Here is a 26037-nt window from a genome sequence, read left to right on the forward strand (position 1 = left end):
CGCTGGTCCGAAGTCAGCATTGTTTTCCATTTGGAAAACCGAAATGATATGGATGACGACTCAATATGTCCTGTATAATTTTATATAGATGACCCCGGATCTTTCACTCCTCTATTTAATATTCACATGTGCAGTAGACTCGTATGGCCACTATTAAAGAATAACCAAAGGGATTCCAACAAATAATATAATGCGTATGCATATTCCCAGACCACAGAGTAAAAATGTCCCGGGGGAGTGTCAGCGATTTGTAGACGAACATTGACTGTCATCCACTGAGGTTTGATCAACTTTCTGGAAATAGTGAAGCCAAGACTGATCTTATGGGATTGTATTATTAACAAGTTCATACCTTATTCTGGGCTTCATACTCAGTGATTTCTTGCAAACAGTATCCTACTTCCTTTTGTACTGTGTGCATCACCAGTAATTAAAATATCTAATTATTAATATTATCTAACATTGACATTAATACTTGTCCAGTATACCTGATGAGAGGAGGATTGATGATGAAAATAATAATAATAATAATAATAATAATAATGACGATAATAATATTATTATTAATAATAGAATAATCTTACCTGTAAAACCCCAAACACTATGAAATGCACGTCACTGAGTGCACTGTGCAGTTTGTGCTGTGCCTTTTTAAGGAACTGTAGCTGTTTAGCAGCCTACCACCAGGCCATAAACATAAACATACACAGCACATATCTCTGTAATTATCATAAGCCAGCAAACAAGAATCTGTTACTGGTTTTCTTAGTGCGCCTGTGGTGTGGAAAATAATTCGTTTGAACCTCCTCGATCTTACCTAAAGCCAACCACTCCTACACATACAACTCTTCCAAATTGATATATGACAATATCTACTTTCGATCACGTGTCTGCAGGGCGACTTAGACGGATTGCGCGTCATCTCGCCTTCCCAAATTTTTCCCTTCTGCTGCAGCTCGTATCCAAAACATCTATCTATAGTACGGAGTACGAGAGAGAGAGAAAGATGTTTAACTCGGTGAATCTGGGCAACTTCTGCTCTCAGACGCGCAAAGACCGGACATCCGAGTTTGGGGACAGGACGGGCTGCGCGTCCAACATCTACCTCCCCAGCTGCACCTACTACGTCCCCGAGTTTTCTGCCGTCTCCTCGTTTCTTCCACAGGCCCCGTCCCGGCAAATCAGCTATCCTTATTCCACAAATCTGTCTCAAGTACAGCCGGTAAGGGAAGTTTCGTACGGCTTGGACCCTGCTAGTAAATGGCACCACAGAGGCAATTATGCATCGTGCTACTCGGGAGAGGATCTGGTGCATAGGGACTGTCTTCCACCATCCACCATGACAGAAATGCTTATGAAGAACGAGAGCGTGTACAGCCACCACCATCACCATCACACCCATCCGGGCTCCAATCACCCCTCCACAGGTTTTTATTCCGGCGTGGGGAAAAACAACGTCCTCCCGCAAGGCTTCGATCGCTTTTTTGAGACCGCATACTGCAGCAGTACGGACAATCAGTCAGACAATTGTTTACAAAAGGGCGAGGTGGGGAAGCTGGAAAGCGACTCCCAACAGCAGCAGCAGCAACAGGAACATCCCCCAGCCTCTGTAGCCGGCGCTCCGGAGCAGGAAAAAGACCCAGAAGATGAGGAGGAACATACAAATTCGGGCTCTTGTACTTCTTCCTCCGCAACAACCAAGGACGGCAACGCCAGCAAGAGCAGCCACTCGAGTAGGTATACCGAAGCTGTAAAATGGGGGAAGGTTAAGGGGACTAGCCCGGTGTTTTGTCGGTCAGATTTTATGTGGAGTTTTATAAGCATTCAAAGGATTTTATTATAACCCTACAAAGCTCTTTCTTGCAACGAGAAGAATTTTTACGATGGGAAAGCGCTTTGAAAAAAGGGGGATGTTATACACAGACGCCTCTATGGTGAGAGTCTGTGAAATTTTTAAGAGAGAGCTATTGTGACAAATGTTAACTTTGATCATGAACTTGCGTTGGGCATTTTAAGGGATTTTCTCGTTGGGCTGTCGAGAGTAAAAACCAATTGGGCAGAACATTGCTTTTGGCGTCTTGTGAATTTTCTTTTAGCACTGACTTTGCCCACAAAAAGACATGCTGCAAAGAGTTTTACGGTTAAATGCGTCCTTTTTCTATACCTGTGTGTATCTATCCATCTAATGACAAAAATTAGAACCATATCCTCCACTTGCCAGCAGCCAGTAGATGAATCATATTTGGCGGTTTTGCTTCGTCTGTGAATGAGGAGAGTGCATTGCTCTGCAAATTATACTATTTCCCCACGAGCCGTTCAGAAAGCTTAAGTTAAGTGATGTGAGTATCTCGTTCCGAATAGTACATGTCTGGTATTTATTTGACTGAGATTCCTTGACATCACTGTTGATGACCAGCGTGAAGTAAAAGTTAAAGCTTGATTTTTTTTTTTTAAATTTTTTTATTTGTTTTAAGGGCTAAGATAGCTCTTCCTGCACCACAGGTCATATTTAGCCTCATGCTCATTGTATTAGCTCAGCCAGGCTGCGGACAAGAGCTAGCTGAGACCCTCTGCCTCACACCAAAAAAAAAAAAAAAAAAGGAAAAAAAAAGAAAAAAAAAAAAAAAACAATAAAAAAAAAATTCAATTTCCCTCGTCACCTGTTTGATAAGAAGTTATAGGGCCACAGAGGTTTGCACAGGCCACGACAGACAAGGGCAATGCTTTTCAACTGACTGCCAAAAGATTGTGTAAATTATTAGTTTAGCTCCAGAGGAATGTAGCGGATATAATGCGGTGAAATACTTTTGTTGTTTTATATTTATAACAGATAAACACGTACTTAGAGGCTGTAAATTGATATTATTTACTCCAAGCGATTCTGATATTTAACACTCTTTATGGCTGGTTTATCTGATAGCCTCAGCTCCTTGATGAACGTTAACTGAAATGTTGTCATTGCTAATGCAACTGAAACTGAATTCTTAGCATCTGGCAAGTCTATCGCCACCACAGCAGCAAAGCCTCTTTTTTTTATTCCCTTGAAAAAAAACAAAAACATGTCATTATTTTTTAATTCGTGTGACCTTGTTGCTGTTTCCCGTGACAGTCTGATTTTATTTTGATTTTCACTTTTTTTTTTTTTTTTTTTTTTTTTTCTTTTCTTCAGGCGCTCCTCGAACAAGGAAGAAGAGGTGTCCTTATTCCAAGTTTCAGATCCGAGAGCTGGAGCGGGAATTCTTCTTTAACGTTTACATCAACAAAGAGAAAAGGCTTCAACTTTCCCGAATGTTAAACCTCACCGACCGCCAGGTTAAAATATGGTTTCAGAATAGAAGAATGAAAGAGAAGAAGCTGAGCAGAGATCGCCTCCAGTACTTCTCTGGAAACCCCCTATTGTGAACAGGAGCAGAGAGTGTCACAGTCCTGGACAGTGGCATTAAGGCCTCCTCTTATCTCATCGAATTGTAACCGGTGGGCATAACCATTTTCTAAAGGAGCCCATATCACCAACAGTGCAATGCTAAAGTGGACAGTGGAAGAAATAGGCCTGCATGGGATAAAGTCGCCATTTTCTTAATGCCCTACGGGTGGCGATGAATTTCTAGCTGGTCCTCAGAAAGGCCTACATGGTTAGAATAATCATTTATATGCTGTTCTTGAATATTTCCCTCTATTTATCACGATTCTCCATTGTGTTTATTCCACTGTTCATATAGACATATTTGTTAAAATATCAAATGTAACAAACAGTTTGAATCATTATTGCGCAGACAACTTTTAGCTCTTACCCCCTCCTTCTGGTCTATGTATATAGCATATCACTATCTAATTATTTCTCGACCAGAACAAATTATAGAACATCTCTAGGCTGCATTGTTTGCCATTGAGAATTGTAACGTCCAATCTGTGAAAGTATATCCCCCTGTACAGAGTAGCCTATGCAATGTGCATTCGTGACTGTAAATAGGCGTATGTTGAATTTTCTTTCCCCCCCCCCATCCCTGCTGCTATTTTTCAGTACACTGCCCATACAACTTTAACAGCTTTAAAGCCAACACTTGTTAAATTATTTGCTAAAAAAAAAAATCAGTGGTACTTTGGATTCCAGAGACGAGGAACAGATTGTCGGCCTGTGTATCATTGCCGTAATACCTATGAAATAAACAGAAATGTATAGGCAAAAGTCAACGACTTTGTTCTTTTTGTGCTTTCATCATCACAATTGCCATTGCGCATTTATTCAAGAATAAATCCTTAATGGCAATGTTTGTTGATTTTTCTTGGTCGTGAGTCATAGCATCTTTGAACTAGCAACTGCTCATAAATGTGTGTATAAACTAAAACTATTGGCCTACATACACAACATGTGAACAACTTTTAACTTGTGGCGATGGCCTGTACAGGAGGACGCACGCATGTGCTGCTAGATTGGGTGGCGATTGTGAAACCCCAAAAATAGTGTGTGCAAGTCTACTCTTGTCAGATTTTCGGCTGTGTTAAGGTTCCACCACTGTAAAAGATTAATTTTGAATTTTAGCATGCGTGCTAACTCAACGAAGATAGAGCTCAGATCTTAGAAATGCAGAAAAAAAAAAAAAGAGTGCAATGATAACCTCTTTTAGTGCCCACTAAATAGAATCGCCACTCTTGTAGTCTAGACGCTGCCATAAAGACAGAGGCACTAAATGGCTATTTTTTTCTCTTAATTGCACCGTCTGTTCGGGGGAAATGGCGTTCACTTCCGCAGTAAATAGTAAACAAGCAAGACTGCACGTCCAAAGGGAGCGAAAACTTGCCAAGAGGTTTCGACATGAACTCGATCTGTGTTGTCTGCAACGTCAAACCAATCCCCGATCCCCTTACTGTCATGTCCCCTGTCCATCCAGCACTCTTAATAAATATATGTATATATATATATATATATAAAAGACAAAAATACATAAGCCTAAATATATACCCAAGCCTTGCTCAAACAAAAAGGAATTGTTTATTTGTCAAACCTCAGCCTACTTTCGACAGGAGTTATAATTGATAAATAAACAATAAATAATTTCTGGCTAATTGGGCAATGTGATGAGTTATAACAACAGATTGCTAGGAGAAAGGAAATTATAATTGCTAATCTTTTTTTTTTTCTTCTTCTTCTTCTTCTTCTTCTTCTTTTTGCCAAATGTGTGTGTGTATGTGAGCGCATGTGTATTTCGTATGTGTTCCGGTGCACCTAACATATGTGCATGATGATTGCACGTGTGCATTAAGTACAATTTATAATTAAATGTAGTCTTTGAACTTCAATAATGTCAAGGCCTTCACCTTTAACCCACTGCAATAAAGTGGAATCAAGGAGCCCCTTTACCCCGGAAATGTGTGCAGCGGCGGAATAGACCAATGAGATTGAGTGGGAACAGAAAATGGAATGTGTACAAAGACCAACTTTGACCTCTCGCATTAAACTACAGCAGGTAACTTTGCCAGCTTTAGCACGCCCAGTAAATACACTTTATTGTCCTTGTAAAATGTATACGTTTTCACGCATGAGACGTTTTAAACCATGTTGGTATAAACTGTAGGTCTAGATTTGTATTCTCTAAGAAAAGAAAACATACTGGTGTGCGGCTGTCGCAGTGTAGGCTACTTGTCGTAATGGGTGGTTCTGGAAGTGCAAACAAGAGTGTTTGTGCATGCGTGCGTGGGTGTGTGAGTCTGTCCTCCCTTTGATTCTTGACTGTACAAAAGACTCCCACAGGTTGTGCATATCGGTCAGATTTAACAATGCAGTTTTGCCTTGTGGTGTATTTACTTCAAAGTGTTTCAGGACATTTAGATTACGTGGGAATAAAGGTTAAAGTTTTGATTTAATATAAAAAAAAAAGAAAAGAAAAGAAGAACAAAGGGAAAGCTCCCTCTGTTTGTATCCACGTGATCCCCGCTTCTTCTTTGTTTTTGCCTCTCATAATGAAAAGCTGCAAGTGAATTTCATCTACATGAACTGAAATCAGACTTCATCTGCATATGTTAGTGGGTTATCAGGAAGGACAGGGAGGCTGTTCTGACAAAAGAAAGACACTAACTGAGATCAAGGCTATAGGAACCCTTCTCTCGCCACACCCACCAACCTTGGCCCTGGGACGGTGACGCGGGTAATTTGTAGGTTTCTCCAACACACAACGTCACTAACGGAGCCCTGCAGAGGCCCCTGCAAATGTTATCTGTCAACCACACGGGGGCCAAGAGTCTCCCGGCCTCTGCACTGTTTGGTTTCCTCAACGGGATCTTGAAAACGCTTCATGAGATGGACGCCTCGGTGACAACAGAGTAGTATTATTAGTCGTAGACTTCCTCTTAGGTAAAGTGTTGTGTGGCACAAAGGACACTCGAGTCTGCTGGACTGCAGCTCCTGCCATCTCTCTGTCTGGCTTGTGCACTTGGGTGTTGAAGGAAAATGGCGGTGTGTTTTATGTAGATGAGGGGAGCCAGGAGAGAGAAAAAGGCTTGATGCCATTAGATTGCTCAAGGAAAATTAATAAATCCAGCCACGTAATAGTATGAGAATTTATTGGAATTAATCTTAGTTTTTAGAGCTGGTGCTTTGAAATCATTAATAAGACGTGATTTTATTTTTATTTTGGGTAAACAAAAAAACATTATCGTATCAGATTCAGGGAGTGTGTATATATCTTGAATTATAAGAATATTGTTGCTCAGTAAACCTAAAAAGAAAAAGAAAAAAGAATGGGTTGATAAGTAATTACCATAATTACGGAATAACATAAAAATGAAATTTTTCTTTCAAAAACAATGAACATCCTTAAAAAATAAAACTTAACGTACATAAGCGTAAAAAAAAATAAATAAATAAAAAAAAAAACTACCCTAAAGATCTAAGTGTTAAAAATAACAATTTATAAATTACAATTCATCGTTTATCTTTAATTTTGAAGTAAATGTTGGAGTATTCTGTTTTTTCTGTGCAAATGCTAATCAAGGGGTTATAGGCTATTGAATGGTTTAATACTACTGTTCTATTGGGCCATAAAAACAGTTCGCCCTTGTAAAACGAGCTCCTGCTATTGCTGCAACCGGCTAACTCTCAAAACGCTTTCATTTACATTAGAGCATTTGAAGGGTGCTATTTATTTATTGTTAACCTCAGTAAAAAAAAAAAAAATGTGTAGAACGTTTTGAGCTCGATGTGGCAGCGCGTGCGTGTTTGTATTCGGTGTGGTGGTGAGTGGTAATAATGTAATCCCGCTGTACTTAGATGGTGGTTATCACTTTTTTTTTTTTTTTTAATTAAGAACTTACATGATTCTTGCCCCATAAATTTGCAGTTGCGCATGGAGTGGACAGCAGCATGAAAGAGGACACAAAGCAGAACCTCCTCACATCCAACTGGAAAGATATTTCAAAGTGACTGCCAGGTGCAAATTAGTCGTGTCGGCCCAGTGGCTCCTGATTAGTACAATAAGGAAATCCGCGACCACGCCGTCTGCCCCGCAGCATTCAACACCCATACCTGTTGGCATTATGATAACAGCCTCCAGGTTTGCAATCAATTGGACGATAATTTAGTGGTCAGTGCTCGCTGTAGTTTAGACAAGTGTAAAGACCGTGGTAAAATACAGTCGCAGTCAGTGTGTGTGTGTGTGTGTGTGTGTGTGTGTGTGTGTGTGTTTCTTCGTGTACACACACACACACACACACACACACACACACACACACACACACACACACACACACACACACACACGCACACGCACACACGCGTGTGGGGGAATTCTTATTTAGTTTAGTCAAGTTTAATGCACACCAAAATACATCATATGGACACATTAAAGAAACTATTTGTGTAAAACTATCCTCATTTAAACGCGATCGTTTTTCTTGAAGATTGTTGGCTCAACGATAAAGAGGGCTGTAAGCATATGCAGAGAGAAAATCGTGACATTTGAAGGAATATTTTATTGGGGGAACAACGCGGCGCGTGTGTTTCCATGAGAGAAATAGACCTGGATAAACAAACATAATTTTGTGATGGAGTGATGTTGATGACCAGCGAAAGCTTTCCTGAATTTCTGAATAGCTTTTTTGTTTTTTTTTGTTTGGCATTACTCTATACATTAATGTAGGGGTAGTAAGCCTGCTGTGCGCTTTAATGGGACACCCCTTGGTTTGTACAGCATAGTTTCAGTTACAGTTTGCTTCTCTCACTTCGGTGTCACATTTATGTAACAATCACAAGCACACAATATGTTGTATTTTCCAAGTTTGTGTGCTTGTTGCAAACTCAGATGTCCTGTCATTATGCGCAGTGATCATATCCATTCTCTTCTGGCACAACTATCAAACCACTGTTTTTGAGTCAAAACAAAGGCATGATAATACATATTTTCCACATGGTTCTGTCTGTGACCTCACAGTGCTGTTTTCATGGCGCTGGCGGTTCTGAGACTTCACATTACAGTCGCATTGTGACATCCAATACCCCTCCAGTGTTCTGTTATCACGACATGTTTTGTGTTATCTGTGTGTGACTTTCCAACAAGTCGACTGTTACCCTTCTCCTTTCAGGTATATGACATCATAGTCCATAATTTCCGGCACTGCCAGGACTGTGAGATCAGAACACCAGGTCGCAATGTTCTCTGCATCTTTCATTAAGTTTTAAGCATTAATTAAATCTCAGCGCTCCTTTCAAAGATGCACTGTGTATAATTTGTTTTTATGTGCACGTTATTTCTGTGCTGTGCGCTCAGTTGGTGGTAGCCCGCTAGGTATGAATGTGCCATGAAGTAGTTTTTGTGTGTCTTTGAGAAATGGGCTACGTTAGGTGTGGTGATTAATGTGTCCCTACACGAAGAAGAATGTGTGTGTATTACAGAAGAATCAAGTTTTAAAAAAGGTAATATCTGTATTAATTCTTAATTCCAGCATTTGCCTGAGGTTTACTCGTCAAAATATTTTTTTTCAGGGGCGCATAAAACGTTTTTTTTTATAGATCCAACATGGTCTGTACAATCATATTTTCCGTCTAAAAATCAACGATCTGCAGCTGTAACAGTCCACATTTTAATTGTTGGGAAAGTTGGGAATTTAAGGATGACCACAAAGACATTGGTGAGCATTTATTTCGAATATTTATTTCACTTATTGAGTATCACAGACAAGCACATGATTTGTCTCTTCATAAAACATTACTGATCTTATTTAAATACAGACACATTCTGAAGACACTGATAGAATATGTTGCCCTTGCCTTTGAAAATGATTCTGAGCTGCACAGACGGACAGGCGCGCGTAAACCAAACAGGAGGGACAAGCACGCAAGCTGTGTAAGGATTTCTACCAACATTTTAAACTGATTAAACACACGCCATCATAATCTGCATTGGTTGAAATGTTTGCTTTCACTGAGCTCTGTTGGGAATCTACCATCTACCATTTATTTTTTTGCGCAAGACCATCCAGTGTATTCAAGACCAAAATGCTGTAGATGTCACTCCGTAGATTCTATACGTATTTATAGCATGTTGCATTACTGTATCCTCTACGAATTATGTGGCCCTTTTAAAAAGGGAAATTATAGAAATTACACATTCAATTATTTTTTAGAAGATTTAAGTTTTTTTTTTTTTTTGTATAGAAAATTAAGCCAACCGGTTTTACTTCACGCAATTTATTTTTCATTAAATATCATGCAGTTAATTTTGAACTAAGTTTTAAAGATTTACCTCATCGAGAATTTGGATCTCATGAAGTGTCAGCAGCAGAATGTTGGTGTTGTAGTCTTTTCTGTAGATTAACTGTTTGGACTGAATGAATGTGTTAAAGCGTAACAACTGCAGCACCAAACCCACAGGCCTAACACAACACCTATCACACGGAACCAAGGCATCTTGGCTTTTTAACAGCACACAACATACAGAGTATGTAATAAATATAGGGTGTGGATTATAAACTAACCTCAGTTAACCTGCAAAATTTACAAAACAGATCAACAACTCTCATTTCATTGCAACCAACATTTTGTCTCTTTTACCTAATGACAATATTGTTGTAGTGCTTTGTAATTTAGATTTATAAATACCTGCTACGAAGTTAGCCGGCACATTTGATCATGGTAACTGCATTCATGTTAGTACTATGGCCAGTAGGCTACTTTTATTACGGTCAGCTGCAGCACATTTGTTTACGTTGTTGCCCCTGACATTTTTTTTTTTTTTACCTCAACAAATTAAAAATGTTACCATGATGTTGACAGCATTTAAATAATAAGAGACAAGCACATTTTAGACTAATCAACCTTTTTTTTTTTTTTTTTTAACAACGTTTCTAACCATAAATACGTGCAAACTCGGCATAGGAGGAGATAGTCTTATTTCTCACACAAGCTCTTCTAGGCCCAAACGAGCTGAGATTAAACACACAAAGAGAAAAACACAAGCGACAGTGACACTGTTCATTTCAGAGCTATAACAGAAAAAGCAAGAGCAAAGGAATGGGAAATATCCTGAAAATATTACAGGATTGTGCATAACACAGCTCTCAGGTAAGCTATGAATTATTCATTAGGCTGTAAAATGTTTTGAAGAAGAAAAAAAAAAGGTACTACGCATGATGCAAATCTATTTGCTTTTACACCACAATAATAACCTCATATCCTCTTCTGAAAAAGTTCCAGCATCTAGTTTATTCGTTGTTTGCCCATTTCAAGATGAGAATCAGTTAAACAGCTAAGTTCTGCCCAATGAGTTAGTCCAGTTAACTAATTCGCATAGTAAAACGTAATACAGGCCTAGTTTTTTTTTTTTCTTCTCGTAAACAAATTCTGGTGCAGTGCTGCAGCATTGGGTAATATGAAGAGAAAGACAAATGAATAATCTGGGTCCAAATGAAAAACCCGGCTCAGGTGGCTGTAATTCTACAAAGACATTAGTAAAACGCACAGTTTTAGATTTGGTAGGTCAAATGTAAAACGATCATTTACTTTTCAGGCTACTTCACATCATCCGTTTGACTGTTTTCTTTCATCTTACCACTCCTAAAAATGCCTTCATTTCTGCGCTTTGATTTTCGTAACACACCTACATACTGCTTACCTTGCTAAAGTCTGTAGCAACAACAAAGCAAATCGCTGAAAACAAACAAAAAGAAGAGACCAAAATGCACTTTGTCTATTGGTAAATCCTTGATGGCTTCGTCTCCACAGCACTGGCGCCAGAAAATCACACGGTGACTGAATTATTTTCTTGTAAACATCTGATATTCTGCAGTGAAATGGCATTAAAAGTGTTCAAAAGCCACGTAGTAGGAGCATTCAAAAATCCCTGCCGCAACAGCAGTCCTTTGTTCTTCCTGGTGTGGGCCTGCTGGTCTGACCAGCAGATTGTCGGTAGGTGGCGCTCTTGCTCCATCAAAAACCCTCCAGATTTCCCAACTTGACCGCGCTGACGTCACGTCAGTCTGGAGCATCAAGGCCACTTCCACGACGCTATTGGTCTGAAACTCACATGACATGTCTCCGAGCATCCATAATTATGTTCCCGATATTTTTTTTCACCCCCCTCCAAAAGATGTCAGCATCCTACTGTCCTTATTCTCCTGGAGCAATCCCGTAGTTCAGACCAGTGGAACACACTAAACGATTACTGTGCAGCTAAATGCAAAAATGTCATGTCCGAATAACATAGCGCCCGGTAACTTCCTGATGGATTCCTTAATGGGAGGATCATCTTCCTTCAGGGGTGAGGGTTATTCCAGCAACCCCGGAATGTACATCCACTCAGCTGCAGAGTACGGATATTCAGTGATGAGAAACATTGGGAAGGTTGGACCATCTTCACTCTCCAAAAGAGACGAGGTTACTCCGGGCGGTGTGCCGCTCAGCAGCTTCCAGGATGCGCCCTACCTGTCAACACAGCTGGCCACATGGACCGCAGGCTCCAAAACCAGCAGGGACGAACAACCTGTTGCCCAGTGTTTACAACCCTGCTCGTTTCCAGCGGGCAGCGTCAAAGAGGAGGCGTTTTGTTGCCTCTATCAGGATGACAGCAATAGGGGAAAACAGACAACAGAGTCAGCCACTTACATCCGGCTTGGGGACAATAGCTGCCGGCCTGAGCAAACTGCCGCCTCATCCAGCGGCTGTTTCCAGGTGTACAACGGAGAGAGGCCGCAGCAGGACGACCAGCAGTTCCCCTCCGGCTTCTCTCTGACCCACTTGGCGACATCTGTTGAATCAGCAGCAGAATCGACAATAAGTTGCAGCAAATCGGCGCAGGAGACAGCGAGAGAGATTTCAAACACAGATGAGAGTAAGAGCAGGAAGGAAGAGAAGGCCAAGAGTGACAGCTGTTCAGATAACTCGGACGGAGAATTAAAAGGTAGATTACTACTATATGCCCCCTCACCCCCCCTCCCTTACACACATGTGCGCAGGGCTGTATCTGCGCCTAAATACAAGCCAAACATGAACGTGCATATACAGATAATGTGTATTCAGATTCACTAAAATATTCCACTCGTGCATGCGTAAATTGTGTGTGTGTGTGCGCGCAGGTTGTGTTTATGGTCTTCTAAGGCAGACTTGTGTTTGATACCAGTCATATGGGCTGTATAGGCATTTGACAGTCTCGCCTAGCAGGGGTTATGGTGCCCATGGTATTTAACACCTTTCCATTAATGTGAGAATGTGAGATGGGCAGTTATCATTGAAATAAACACTCTCTCTCTCACACACATACACACACACACACACGCACACCCTCAGACACGTAGAAACACACACATCACGCTGTCCCTTTCTCTCTCTTTCTCTCTCTCTCTCTCTTACATGGATCATTTACATTGAGTCGTAGCCATTTTTAACAGCACCATTTTATGCCTCAAATTCCTTGCATTGAGCCAACATCAAATTCAACGGTTTTTCCTCACAGTTGAAACCCTTTTTGTTACATCGCCCCGGTTATTAAAGCCGTCAGGAGACATTTTCTCGATATTAAATTTGAAAAATGCATTCACGGTTCTTTGCGTCGACGCAGCGGCAGTTCATGATAATTCACTCCAGCTCTTAAAGCATAATTACCAAAGTTAAAGTCCACGTTTGAGCACATTTTTACTTGGTTTTTCTACCAGTGGCAGGTTAACAAGAATGAGCAGAATTTGTCTTTTTTTTTTTTTTTTCCCCGTTTGACAAAGCCACAAATATGTGCAAGTAAATTAACTCTTAAAACGGAATTTATATTTAAAGATGACTATCGGTTCATCATATTTTTTTCAAAATGATACCCCCATGCTAATGATATATTCAGTTAAAGTTGCATGTTTCTCTCGCTGTTATCTAAAATTTGGTTCATCTTGTTATTTATGGATTTAGCCAGCAGCTTCCTACATGACGACCAACAGGCTCGTTTTATTTTATTTTTAATTAAATTGTAGGGTGTAGCTAGGCAATATGACTTGTGTGTGTGTGTGTGTGTGTGTGTGTGTGCGTGTGTGTGTGTGTGTGTGTGTGTGTGTGTGTGTGTGTGTGTGTGTGTGTGTGTGTGTGTGTGTGTGTGTGTCCTGTTAATCCTATATTACTGAATTAAATGTTTCGATAATGATTAAATGTGGGCCACACACTGAGTATTCACATTAGGGTAATTATTATTAGTTTGTGTGTGTGTGTGTGTGTGTGTGTGTGTGTGTGTGTGAGAGAGAGAGAGAGAGAGAGAGAGAGAGAGAGAGAGAGAGAGAGAGAGAGAGTAAAAGGCGTTATTCCCCAGAGTCTGCAAGCTAATCAAGAAATTAACTTCACATGCAGCAGTGTGATTCTTTTGCCCGCTAACACAGAGACGCCTTCTCTTTTGGTCTATTTTTCCCCTTAATTCTGGCATTATGCTACAGAGACTTCCTTTTGTTTTGAGATGAACCTCCAAAAAATTCATTTGGCTCCGGTGTGCAAAGGTAATAAAATTTTATGGGAGTCTGAGGTCCAACACAGACAAAAGAAGTGCTTCCACACTCTGGTTTGATTTGATCAATTATAGTTGAACAACAGACAAAAAGCAATTTGCAAGCAGTAGGATTTGTAACAAAAGCTGCGGCGTTCGTTGTTGCTCATTTGTTCCAGTGTGAGTGAAGAGGCCACATCCAGGTAAAGCTGCTTTTATAAACTACTCATTTTTGATCCAATTGAACGGTGCTGAATGTGCATTTGGGATATGGGCGTGTGCATAGCATCCATTGTTAAGGGAGGTTATCAGGCTGCAGACGATCTGTGCACAAGATGACTGTCAGTATTTGGCCCACACTTGCTCATTGTTTGTTTTTTTTTGTCTTGCTCGGGTAGATGATTTATCCGCGAAAAACACAACGGGAAGTTGGTTAAAAGCCAAAAGTGGAAGGAAGAAGCGGTGTCCCTACACAAAGCACCAGACGCTGGAGCTGGAGAAGGAGTTCTTGTTCAACATGTATCTGTCTCGGGAGCGCCGCCTGGAGATCAGCCGGAGTATCAACCTGACCGACAGACAGGTCAAGATCTGGTTCCAAAACAGACGCATGAAGCTCAAGAAGCTCAACAGAGAGAGCCGAGAACGGGAGCACAGTGCGGTATACAACTATTCCTGAGGAGATTATTAAATGCACACGTTCACAACCACACATACACTCTCATACACATTCACACCCTCACTCATGCGTATGCACAGACACGATAGGCACAGATATACAGACATGCATGTGTCATTTTGTAATGCATCCAATAATCATGTATCAATTTTCTCTTAATGTGCACACCAACACACACACACACACACACACACACACACACACACACACACACACACACACACACACACACCACGTGCCTTCCTAGATGAACTATGAAAACGCTGCAACTCGCAGACAAGAGTTGAGTTCCAGGTGAACACTTTGCAGGAGCATGGGAACAGTGAGGTGCTATTTCCTCGTAATGATCATTATAATCTAACATGAACCAAAGGAAAGGAGGAGGCAATCCCATGCAGTCTATAAATAACTAGTGGCATGTAAGCAGTTTCACTTTTGCTCAGCTATAACAAATGTTTTGGCACTTGTGCAGCTTCTTCGTTGGTGTCTGTTGCTGTTTTTTTCATACAGTGTAATGTGCATGCACAAGATGATATTAAGCTCTGTCATGGCCAACGATTCCAAAACAATAAAAGGAGGGGGAAATGGAAAGGTATTACCAACTTTGTCCTTCCCCTGGCATAGTGGTGAAAATGAGAGGGAGGGAGAGAGACTGCGGATGAGAGAAGGAGATCATGGCAGTTTTAATAGAAGTGAGAGACCATAACGTTGATTTAAATATTATCCAGGTGACCACAGTAAGTCAAGGTCATAAAATTCTAATGTCAGGTTCGCCCTGGAAAGCGTTGGGGGTGGATTTTATGATCTGCAAATATAATGTGCTGCAGCAGTAAAGATGCGTTTAAAGGTGTGTGTGGAGGAGGGCTAATCCACACAGCAGAGACTGCAATGTGCAGGATCCAGCCGAGGCGTTGGGCTGGAAGGAGCAGCCGCCTCCACCCCGGGATAATGGAGCTTCATGGGAGCAGGAGATAAGAAAGATGGTGGATAAAAGGGACAGCGGCGGCGGCGGCGGTTGCAGGAACAATAATAACAAGCGTCACGGGAAACACGTGGATAACAAAACGCACCTGGAAGACGCCTGCGGGAGGCAAGTGAAGGTAGGACTCAATTTCATGTCATATTTTTTATTTCCTGTTTTGGAAAGTAGATCTGTCAGGTGGAGCTTGCTTGACAGCTCATGCTCGTGCACGCCTGCTCACGTCGATAGTTTGTATGAAGTTGTTCTGGATTAATCGGCGTGCTGCTGATTTCTACTCTTTCTCACTTCAATCATTTTTATGCTTGCTGATTTTTGCACAATGTTTCTGGATACTTACTGTGATTGAAATTTTGAAGCAATATTTTGCTGAGTGAATTGTGCTGTACTGCTAAAAAGCTTTTTATAGAATTAGAACAGTAGCCAAATTATACTGACAGGTTTTTATGTAACAAGTCATGCGGGCTATTTCAGATGTTTCCAAGCAATGTTAAAAATAATATAGCTTGAATGCATCCCTAGTGGACAATAGTGTGTTTCTTGTGTTGGTACTCGCCTTGTCTCTTTGTGCTGGGTAGTGTTAATCCTCACTTGGCTTTTGCATGCATTGTCCTCTCCTTGGATTTTTAACCCCTTTTGCGCGAAGCTGAAGCGTGGTTTAGGTAGTTTCATGTTGTTGGGGTTGGCTTCCTGGCTCGGCAACAAGAAACTGCCTTGATTACGTCAGTTCGTCTTCATCAAGGGCACAATTTCCGCTGAATTACCCCCTATAGTCATCCAGGTTCCCGCAAATGGCATTGTAAATGAACTGAGCTGCATTGCCTTGGACAGAGACGTTTTCTTTCTTTGCTGTTATTTTGTGGTGGGCTGTAAAACCCTCTGAGGCTCTCAGAAGGAGAATAGGTTGTAAACAACATGGGGTAAAGTTTTAGACTGCGTTGTATTGCATCTGTCATCACTGCATGGCTGTCAGCTTGGGCTTCGTGGGTTCAGCTGTTATATGATGAGATAGATAGATGGAGAGATGATTGCATGCATAGACGGCTGGATGGATAGAGATGTCACTTATTTGACTCATTCATTTATCTGACAAATGAATCCAGGTCTATAACAGGAAATGGATGCGTATTGACTGATCATATCTGAGTAGTCTTCCTCCTTCTAATGCACGACTTCTGCAGGCATTATTCCCAAAGACCAAATAATTCAAATTTCCATTTTGCTGGAAAGTTTTACACTGAGCAGTCGTCTAATTGTAAATTATATATCACCATATTATTATAAAATAATGTTCACTGGAAGATGAATGTTTCCACAAACCACAATACACTAAAGAACACTTAAAAAGACAATAGTCAAGCCGTTAGATGTCACATTTTGCTGATTGGGACCTGCTTTATTTTATTTTATTGTCAAATTCCTTTTTTTTTTTTGTTCTTGTTGTTTATTTAAGGACCTAACTCGTTTATTTCCTACTTTAAGGAGAAGAAGATACTTTCACGTTGTCTTAATTTAATCATTTACGACAACGTTTTCAGATTACAATCCTTACATATTTTACCTTACTTGTATTTGAACGACGGTACTTCCAATGATATATTTTATCTTAATCGCACCTAATTTCTGTTAATTAGCGTTAATTTCTCGCGTATATGAGCACATTTATTTATGCCCTATTGGGGACTATCAAAGCACGCCAGTAAACCACTGACCCTCACAGATAGCCTATAGGCCTTAATCTATATAATTTTCTCTTAAATAGCAAACAATTTGTTTATTAACAACATTGTAAATAATGATTTTTATACTTTAAATTAACAAAGAGTTATTACAGAAAAGAGAAATCTTCAGCGAAGTGTTGAATTTAGGCAAAAGAAACGCAATAATGTATTTATGGAAGAGTTTGCTCATGTGGCACGGTCAGCATCTTTTCTGTCCAGTGTTTGTGCTGGTCACTATCTCCCCTTGTTTTCTCAGCCCCCTCCTTTTGGCGGTAGTAGGCTACCACTGGAAGAGACAGTCTGGAATCCAAAGTCACTTTCATTCATCTCAGTGAATGAGTGTCTCCCTTGGAATGCATCACTCACAAAGACTTTACAGCACTGGAAACAGCCCCGAGAGCTGCACAGATTCACCCTAAAACCATATACACATAAAGTAATTTATTTCACTTTGTAGTGGCGCACAGGAACTGAAGCCTTTAGACAGCCACTTCCTTGGGACAGCTCAAGATGTGTAACTGCCACTGGCATGATCAGACATGAACCAAAAATGTTATCGGCTTTTCTTTTTGTCCTTTTTTTCCCCCGACGTATAATTAGGTTTTTCTTGTGAGATTTAGGAAGAATCAGCACCTCAGATTAACTTTCTTTCTTTTGAAAATGTTGGATTTTTAAAAATTATTATTTTGAACATTATTTGCCAAGACTCCAGAATGTGCCTTTTAAAAAAATTAAAAAAAATAGTGCCATTGGGAATATTTTCCATCCACATTACATGGGAAGCTTTGATATATAAACAAAAACACATAAGAATGAGTGGTACCGAGGGCCCTTTTTAAATTTTAGGGATCAGGATAATTTACCCCCAGAAACTTGTCTTTTTATCAACGAAAATACCTTGTATTGCTAGATATCATTGCGGCAGGCCCACTCTCCATCAGAATATCGATCCGCAGTATGGGTCTCAGAACTTTTGCTGAAAAACAGATTATGTGAAGAAGTGTTTTGCGTAAAAGATGATTTTGAAACACGTTGGACGGATAATTTATTAAATAAGAACTAAGAGTTTGGATTGATTGCATTTTGGATTCTCTGAAACTGTAATACGCAGCTGTTATCGCGGATAGACAACATTTTAGGCAACACAGATCTTTTTTTTTTTGGCCTCTCTGCGACTGCGGCTTTCTGTTCAGCACATGCGGGTGTTGTAAATAACTTGTGATATCCCCTTTGAATTTTCCATGTGCATGGGATTAAGCATGAATAATATGGTTCAACTGTCAGGTGTAGTAACCCACACATTTTTCTTGAAGGTGAACTGTGCGTGTCTTTTTGTGTAAAACAGAGATGGTCTGTTGGATCTGGATTTTCCCTGGAAAATGTGTTGTAACTATTTTTCGGAGATTAAAATTACATTCAATATCACCGTTATAAACAGATAACGTGCCTTCACCCTGACAAGAAGTCAGCAAATATCACAGCACACGTCTTATAAAAGAAGGTCAAGTTACAACGCATTGATTCAATTGTTCATTATCCATAATGGCACAGACTGATTGTGCGGATGGAAGTAAATGCAAAGTTCCCGACTCTCTTGACAATGAAGATGAATCATTTTTACCATAATATAACTTGATCTTGATCAGGCTGTCGAGATCTGTCTGCTTTTTGATTATACTCATACAAATAGAGAGACATCTGATTGTCATACCACTCATACATTTATACTACTGCGATTTACCATTCTGAAGATTTAGTCTATCAATTACCTGCGCATGATTTCGTAATCTCAACTGAATCTCACTCTCAATAGGAACCTTTCTTTGCATCTTTATCCGAGAAACTGTATTAAGGGAACCTTTCCAAAGTGAAATATAGTCATCGGATTAAAAGATCTTTGTGCTACTGTATGAAGGCAGGACAAACACAATGAGCTCATTTTTGTGGTGAAAATTAAAAATTTATATGAGGCGTCAGTGCTCTGTGGCAGCACCAGCACACCCCAAAATGTGACTATCTGTCAGGATTTTGTCCTTTAGCGTCTATTTCTAATCTAATTGCTCAAGTGCATAAATAGCCCACAGTCTATACCAAACAAAAACAACATTGTACTTCAGTAAGCGTTAACATGCGACCGTTAGCCTGTGGGTCTATCCTTTGCGTCATGATGCACAAATGTCATCAGTCTCTTTGGCATCGTTGTCATCGTCACTGATTCATGAACCAATTGAAAAAAAAAAAGAAGATTATTTTACATTTGAGACGCAGGAAAGATCCATCCGATCCCTGAATTGTACTTAAATAAAAAAAATTAAAAAACAGAGACTTCATGTAATCTTGGAGAGACTAAGGATATGTTGGAGAACCCCTCTGAGACAAATATGTGATTGTAGGACCACAGGAAATAAATGAACTTGCAACAGACGAGCATAAAGCCATCTCAAAGCAAAAACACTTTCGTTTGGTTTGTCTCCATCTAAACTTCTCGACATATGCTGTATACTGCTGCTTTTAATAATTTCAAGTCTCTATTTTCATATATAGGTGATATTGGAGCACCTATGCGAACATAAGCACCTATTTCTTCTCTGTTTATCATAGCAGGCTGTGTTTCTACGTAGCATTATTAAAACTGAACTATAGTATAAAAGATGTAGCGGTTTTGCGATGCAAAAAAAAAGGAGCTGTTTTTCCGCAGTATGATCTCAAGCGGTCGAGCTGCAACTGCAGTTGTTTTAAGACGGAACAGAGGTAATGGACATAAACTGCTAAAATACGAAACGACAACAACATAGGAGTATTTAGTTATGTTATCCTTTTATTATAGCACATTAACGTGGATAAAACATTGGAATAGATAATGTAGAAAGAATACACCCTCATTAATGGCTCTCACACGGTGTGTGTCCCCCCTCACACACACACACACACACACACACACACACACACACACACACACACACACACACACACACGGACACAGGCGCACACGCGTACACTCAAAACAGCATAAATGATCTCACTGGATTCTTTTTGACATTGATACAGAGTATACATAGTATCTATATGAACATATATTATGGTAATAAATGGTCCACGAGCAATATTTCATTATGCTCCACTTGCAGCAGTGCAATAAACAGACGTAAACTTTCAACCTGCCGAAAACAACAACTTTAAAATGCTAAATCAAAATATGTTACATCTTTAAAACTCTTTATTTCTGTATACATGTGGGGAAATATGTAACCGGTCTCATTCGACAGCACACACCAGGTTTGGTGATATCCGGGTTAAGGTCTGGCGTCTGGCCTTTTAAATGTCATGGTTGAATCTGAACTCAGCAGCAGGACAATCACGGTCCTTCTTTACGCATATACTGGTTACATATAGTTTTACTTGGTGAAGCCCAAATATTGAATATTATATAAACTAATGCGCAAATGTTAGGAATTATTTTGACTACAGCTGAATTTAATGAAGGATAATTAGTGACACCAATTTCAATGTGGTATTTTGGCAATGACACCGTCTCGTTTTAAAATCCCAACACTGAGCTAGTTAGTTGTTGTTTTTTTTCCCCCCTGCAGATGCAACACATTCATGCTTATCAGTTGTAAATTGGGATTTAATTTACATGTAATTTACACGTACCGTTAAACTGTCTTTTCGTATTTAGCAATTTATGGAACTCATTTTTGAGATATTTTAGCACAGATTTGTGTGATTTGTTCGGCTCCGTACTGCAATTTTACTTTTACGAACAACTGTCAGATCTACTTATCCTGATTTAGATTGCTTGACTTAAATGTTGCAATTATTTAACTTTGTTGAAAAGATTAAACTTCCTCTATAAACTGGTCCGCAGTAAAAAAAAAAAAAAAAAAAGAAAAAAAAAAAGAACAAAGATAACATTTGAAGCATCAAAACAGCAATTACGCACAGAATTGTAAATATCACACACAGTAGGCTAAGGTGTCTTAAACACACGCACGCCAAAAATAAAACACTGTTGATAAAACACACACATGGCCATAACATGAACATCAAAGTACAGTTTTTTTTTGTTTTTTTGTAGGATTTCATAATTCAACACCTAAGTTACCCACCTCATCCAGTCTGCACACATGCATTACACTTTCAGGATATATGGTCAGCTAATTGTGTTCCGTGTGACGCTGGTGCCTTCTTTGGTTACTCCTGTTTCATCGTGTGTTGGTATTGTGTCATTTGCTGTGTCGCCGCATCTCTGCTGAAGAGCTCAGGGTTGTTTCACAGCTCGCTAACTGACAAGCTACCCCAGTATATTGCAGGGCAATACAGCAAACTCGTGCCATCGGATACAACAGTAACATTATCCCCGTTATTAAAGCTTTCATCGAGTTAGCCCTTTAACGAACCCTTTTACCTCCTGCGTTCCCAGGCTCCTCTCTGCTGTCTTCGGCCTGTCTTGTTTCCTGTGAATTGTTTCGCATGCACACGGTGGTGGTGCTTTTATGTTGAGTGACGAACTCGGATGCAGTCTTATTAACGACACGTTTATGAACAATCAAATGGTCCTCGTTAAAATTTATTGATAGGCATAAAAACGTGAACGGTCACTAGCCGAATATAGCCCGCCGTAGTGGGCTGCTTGTCAAGAATCTAAATCCCCTCCTCTCCTATCTGCGCAGATCCCATTTAGGCAATGTTTGGTTTGCCCTCGTTAAAAAAGTGCAAACTTTATTATTGGTGTACGCATCCCGTATTTTGATACTCTCCCCCACTGCTATGCTGCTACTGTGGAGGCTTCCTTCTCCGTTAAGAAATAAACATCATTCCACAAGAAGTTATAAAGCCTTCACTTTATCAAATGTACGGCTGCTTTGGTGAAGATAAAACGAGCCAACGATTTAATAAACACTTCAATACTGTGATACTATCCATTGCAATAGCATGGGGCTACGGTAGATTTTGCTCGACAGAGATTGATGACACCATCAAATAGTGCCAAACGTAATGTGCGCAGGTCCGTAATGCGACGAGAGAAAGATCCACTAATATCTCTTACAAATGCATATTTTCTTCATGAAGAAACACTGTTGATTAGGTTACCTCTATATGTCCAAGAAAAAGAGTAAAAGAGCCCCATCTTTAATCCGATTTATGTGCATTAGTATCCCAGAATAAGTGGCGCATTGATCCACTGTACAATTTTTGTGGGGGTAAATATAATCACGTGTCGGCGAGGCAGCCAATAGCAGCCAAGGAAGCGTTGAGAAATAATTACCTGCCTTGATTGTTCTATGGCTAGATAAAAAAGTACACATACACTCCATATAATAATCGGATGCATGTAAAAGAGTCGCGGGAGCTTCGACATGTCGACCACGGGTCCCATAAGTAATTATTATGTGGACTCCTTGATCAACCATGAAAACGAGGATGTCCTTGCTGCAACTCGGTTTTCGGCGCCCGGTTCGCACCCAGCCGGCCCTCGTCCAACGTCCCTAGTACCGGAGTGTGCTGACTATCCTTCCTGCAGCTTCGCACCCAAGGCACCCGTCTTCTCCACCTCCTGGGCCCCTGTACACTCCCAGTCATCAGTGGTTTACCATCCATACAGTCACCAACCTCACTTAGGCACAGACTCGAGGTATATGCGGTCATGGCTGGAGCCGATATCAGGCGCCGTGCCTTTCCATGGCTATCCGGGGAATAGCAGGCACTATGGGCTGAAGCCCGACGCCTTTCAGGAGCACAGAGCCGGCGAGTGTCTCGGCTCCAGCGGACGGACCTACACGGATTATCTGTACTGCTCATCCACTGACATGCGAGACAAGACGCCGCAGAACGCTCCGTCTCCGGAGTCGGAGCTCCTCGCTTCAGGGAAGCATAAAGACGAGAAGCCGGAGCTAGATCCGAGTAAGTTCAAGCTTCTTTACGCTCTTTTACACCCGGGTGGGAGTTTTATTTTGGAATTGTATGAGACTACTTTTGCTTAGAGGCATTTTAACGTCCTGCATAAAATGAAAATATAAGCTGTTTCATCCTCCCTTTTCAGTTTAGCTCTGAATCGCCTCTGTTTTGGGGGAAAGCTTTAGGAACTATAAAAGACAAATGCTTCTAGGTTAATATTGGGGCTATAAAACCAGACGGGGTTGTAAACATGGATTCAAACCTACAGGAAGACGTTGAATTTGGAAGGATGTTGCATAATGTTGAAAACTTGCAAGGTGTTTTTCTAAAGAGAGCAGCCTGAGCCAACGTCTGATTCAATATTCTTCAATAAATGGCACATGGTGCATTTCTACGACTATATTTTGACCCCGTGCCATTAAAGACGGCACATCAAACCCGTTAAACCGACTTTCAGCACTGTTTTTATGTTATAGCCTAGACCCATCCAGTGAGGTAAAGCCACATTTTGGCTCTGTTTGATCCCCAGTGGTAACGTGCATGATTCGCCCACAATACCATAATATGGTAGTGAGAAGATTATATGCAAAGAGACACATATGACAATTTGTTCTCCTCTGTGGGTCCAAAACAAATTCACATGACTTTTCCAGCCAACTTGAGGAATGTAGGGACATACTCGAGGACTTTCGCCACGGACCTGTAAAGGCTTGAACCACGGGCCATTTTATGGGCCAATAAAGTGAATACGCGCATTGAGTATTTTACGACGGTGTTACTCACAAGTTAAGGGTACAAGAAAGCAAATCAGTGTAGGCTTGGATAGTGCAAGGCTGAGAATCTGTCTTTAAAATGTTTACTGTCAGCGGAGCTTTAATGGGGAACGCCAAACTTGTGTATGATTAGACATCGTTTTCAGTTTTAATGGCTTCTAATAAGCCCAAAGACTTTATGTAAATCTACAAGCTCGTTATCTAAATGCTTAGCGCCTAATGTGTTTGGCATTCGTCAATGCTACTGTGTTGCCTTAGTGTTATTGTGTCTTTATTATTATTATGGTTTTTATTTGCAGATAACCCTGTGGCAAATTGGATACATGCCCGCTCCACAAGGAAGAAGCGATGTCCTTACACAAAGTACCAGACTCTCGAACTGGAAAAGGAGTTTTTGTTCAATATGTACCTTACAAGAGACCGCCGATACGAGGTCGCTCGGGTGCTGAATCTGACCGAGAGGCAGGTCAAAATCTGGTTTCAGAACCGGCGAATGAAGATGAAGAAAATGAACAAAGAAAAGAGCGACAGCAAACTACAATAATGTGGACTGCAGTGAGAAAACAACCATCATAACCACTCGTCACATGGACAGCACAGACGTACCAAAACACACGATGACCCCCTTCTCCTTTTCATATTTATCACTTTGTTGGATTTTGTATTAACCTTAACTTCGAGACTGTTTAATGCTGTTTATTATTTTATAGTGCACATTTTTTTGTTTTTTTTTGTTTCAGCGTTCAAGAAAAAAAAAAAAAAAAGACTAGAAGATTTCCAGGGAGATAAACACATTTTTCTCTCACTTACTTTTTTGTTTTTGTTTTTGTAAGAGAAATTAAAGAAGCGCAGTTTGGATACGTTTAACTGTCCGAAGAAATAGAGTACTTGAATTCTTTTGAATTTCACAAAACCAGTAATTTATGTTGTGAATGTTTTCTTTCATGTTCATTTCCTTTGTACGTTGCGCAGGTGTAGTATTTTGTACAGAAACAGATCATTTGCGATCGGACTTGTGCTGTCTTGTATTTTTTTGTGATAGTTGTTGCTGTATTTGTGCATCTCTTTTTTTTTTTTTTTTTTTTGGACTGTAGCTTACGAGTTTAATTATAGAGTGTAGATATAGACCTCTGCAAATATAACCATAATCACAAGTGCTTGTATTCTGTGTTCATTGTGGCTGTGTGGACACCATGTTTGCGACCATAGCGCATTTAGGGCTGCACAGAGGGCCTAAAAACAATATCATCTAGTATCAAGAAATCCATTTTCTGAATTTAAAAACCGCAGGAAAATTCAGTCACAAAATCACTGTTAACTGAACTCGTATACATGTTGCCAAAAGATGGAGGTTTTTTTTTTTTTCTGTTTTTTTTTTTTTAAAGAAATAATTAAGCCTTCCCAATAACATATTTTCAGCATTCCTCGTGTACGGGTAAAAGACCCTAATGAGCTCCTCAACTACAATTAATGACGAGAACGAAAGCCTGAGGTTGGCAAGGCATTTAACACCTAAGCAGGACAACACTTTAATTTGCATTCTGCATTGTTTTATACACGAGTCTTTTTCTATCGTCGTCGCAACCACTCACGTTTACAGTTATGCGTTTTAGGAGGAATATCAAAATAAACACACAAATAGCGGTGGACGGGTAAATGATACATTTATGGTAAAACTAGAATTGATTATTTTTGCTCTGTTTACTGTTTTATGGGTGAGCCACAGCAACATAGTTTTGTTCACGTAACATTCTTTTAAGAGCAAAAAATAAATACATGAAGCGTGTGCGGTATTTATTAAATAGGCCTATCCATAATATTTGTACAGTTGTCAAAGCATGTTATTTGTTTCAAAATAACCCCATCCGACATAATTGTTCTCAACTTCTTTATAAGCTTATAGGTCGTGAATTGTGTTCGAAATGCGGGCTCACAGACGGACTGGAAATCTAAGACAAGATTTTGAACGGATGAGTTTTAACCGAGAGACAATTTCCCATGTCTCACATTTGTTTCCTGGGATAGGCCTAAATTGCCTTTTTGTGGTGGCAAA

The 26037-nt window shown here is 40.2% G+C and overlaps 3 protein-coding genes across 4 annotated transcripts; all 3 read left to right on the top strand.

Annotated features, from left to right (window-relative positions):
- The first annotated feature begins 946 nt into the window (after positions 1 to 946).
- Positions 947 to 4186, top strand: hoxc11a (homeobox C11a). Its single transcript, XM_069141502.1, has 2 exons — positions 947 to 1733; positions 3170 to 4186. Exons 1-2 carry the CDS (start codon positions 1007 to 1009, stop codon positions 3400 to 3402), a joined length of 960 nt encoding a protein of 319 aa, XP_068997603.1. The 5' UTR covers positions 947 to 1006; the 3' UTR covers positions 3403 to 4186.
- Positions 4187 to 11656: 7470 nt separating this feature from the next.
- On the top strand, positions 11657 to 14613 carry hoxc10a (homeobox C10a). Of its 2 annotated transcripts, none has more exons than XM_069141013.1 (2): positions 11657 to 12386; positions 14336 to 14613. In XM_069141013.1, the coding sequence occupies exons 1-2, from the start codon at positions 11672 to 11674 to the stop codon at positions 14611 to 14613; spliced, it is 993 nt and encodes a 330-aa protein (XP_068997114.1). In that variant the 5' UTR covers positions 11657 to 11671. The 2 variants fall into 2 exon arrangements, with proteins under 2 accessions (XP_068997114.1, XP_068997115.1); XM_069141014.1 differs by having other exon boundaries at positions 11672 to 12356.
- Positions 14614 to 22662: 8049 nt separating this feature from the next.
- Positions 22663 to 25132, top strand: hoxc9a (homeobox C9a). The gene is made up of 2 exons (XM_069140760.1): positions 22663 to 23217; positions 24284 to 25132. Exons 1-2 carry the CDS (start codon positions 22674 to 22676, stop codon positions 24526 to 24528), a joined length of 789 nt encoding a protein of 262 aa, XP_068996861.1. The 5' UTR covers positions 22663 to 22673; the 3' UTR covers positions 24529 to 25132.
- The last annotated feature ends 905 nt before the right edge of the window (positions 25133 to 26037 follow it).

This window comes from Embiotoca jacksoni, unplaced genomic scaffold (genome assembly GCF_022577435.1).
Source record: "Embiotoca jacksoni isolate LCO1_2020_lvr unplaced genomic scaffold, fEmbJac1.0.p SCAF_9, whole genome shotgun sequence".
Lineage (NCBI taxonomy): Eukaryota > Metazoa > Chordata > Actinopteri > Embiotocidae > Embiotoca > Embiotoca jacksoni.

Coding starts and splice junctions, on each gene's coding strand:
- hoxc10a (XM_069141013.1), top strand. CDS start 11,672: ATGTCATGTCCGAATAACATAGCGCCCGGTAACTTCCTGATGGATTCC. Junction 12,387..14,335: donor CTCGGACGGAGAATTAAAAG/GTAGATTACTAC, acceptor TTGCTCGGGTAG/ATGATTTATCCGCGAAAAAC.
- hoxc9a (XM_069140760.1), top strand. CDS start 22,674: ATGTCGACCACGGGTCCCATAAGTAATTATTATGTGGACTCCTTGATC. Junction 23,218..24,283: donor GAAGCCGGAGCTAGATCCGA/GTAAGTTCAAGC, acceptor TTTTATTTGCAG/ATAACCCTGTGGCAAATTGG.
- hoxc11a (XM_069141502.1), top strand. CDS start 1,007: ATGTTTAACTCGGTGAATCTGGGCAACTTCTGCTCTCAGACGCGCAAA. Junction 1,734..3,169: donor CAGCAAGAGCAGCCACTCGA/GTAGGTATACCG, acceptor TCTTTTCTTCAG/GCGCTCCTCGAACAAGGAAG.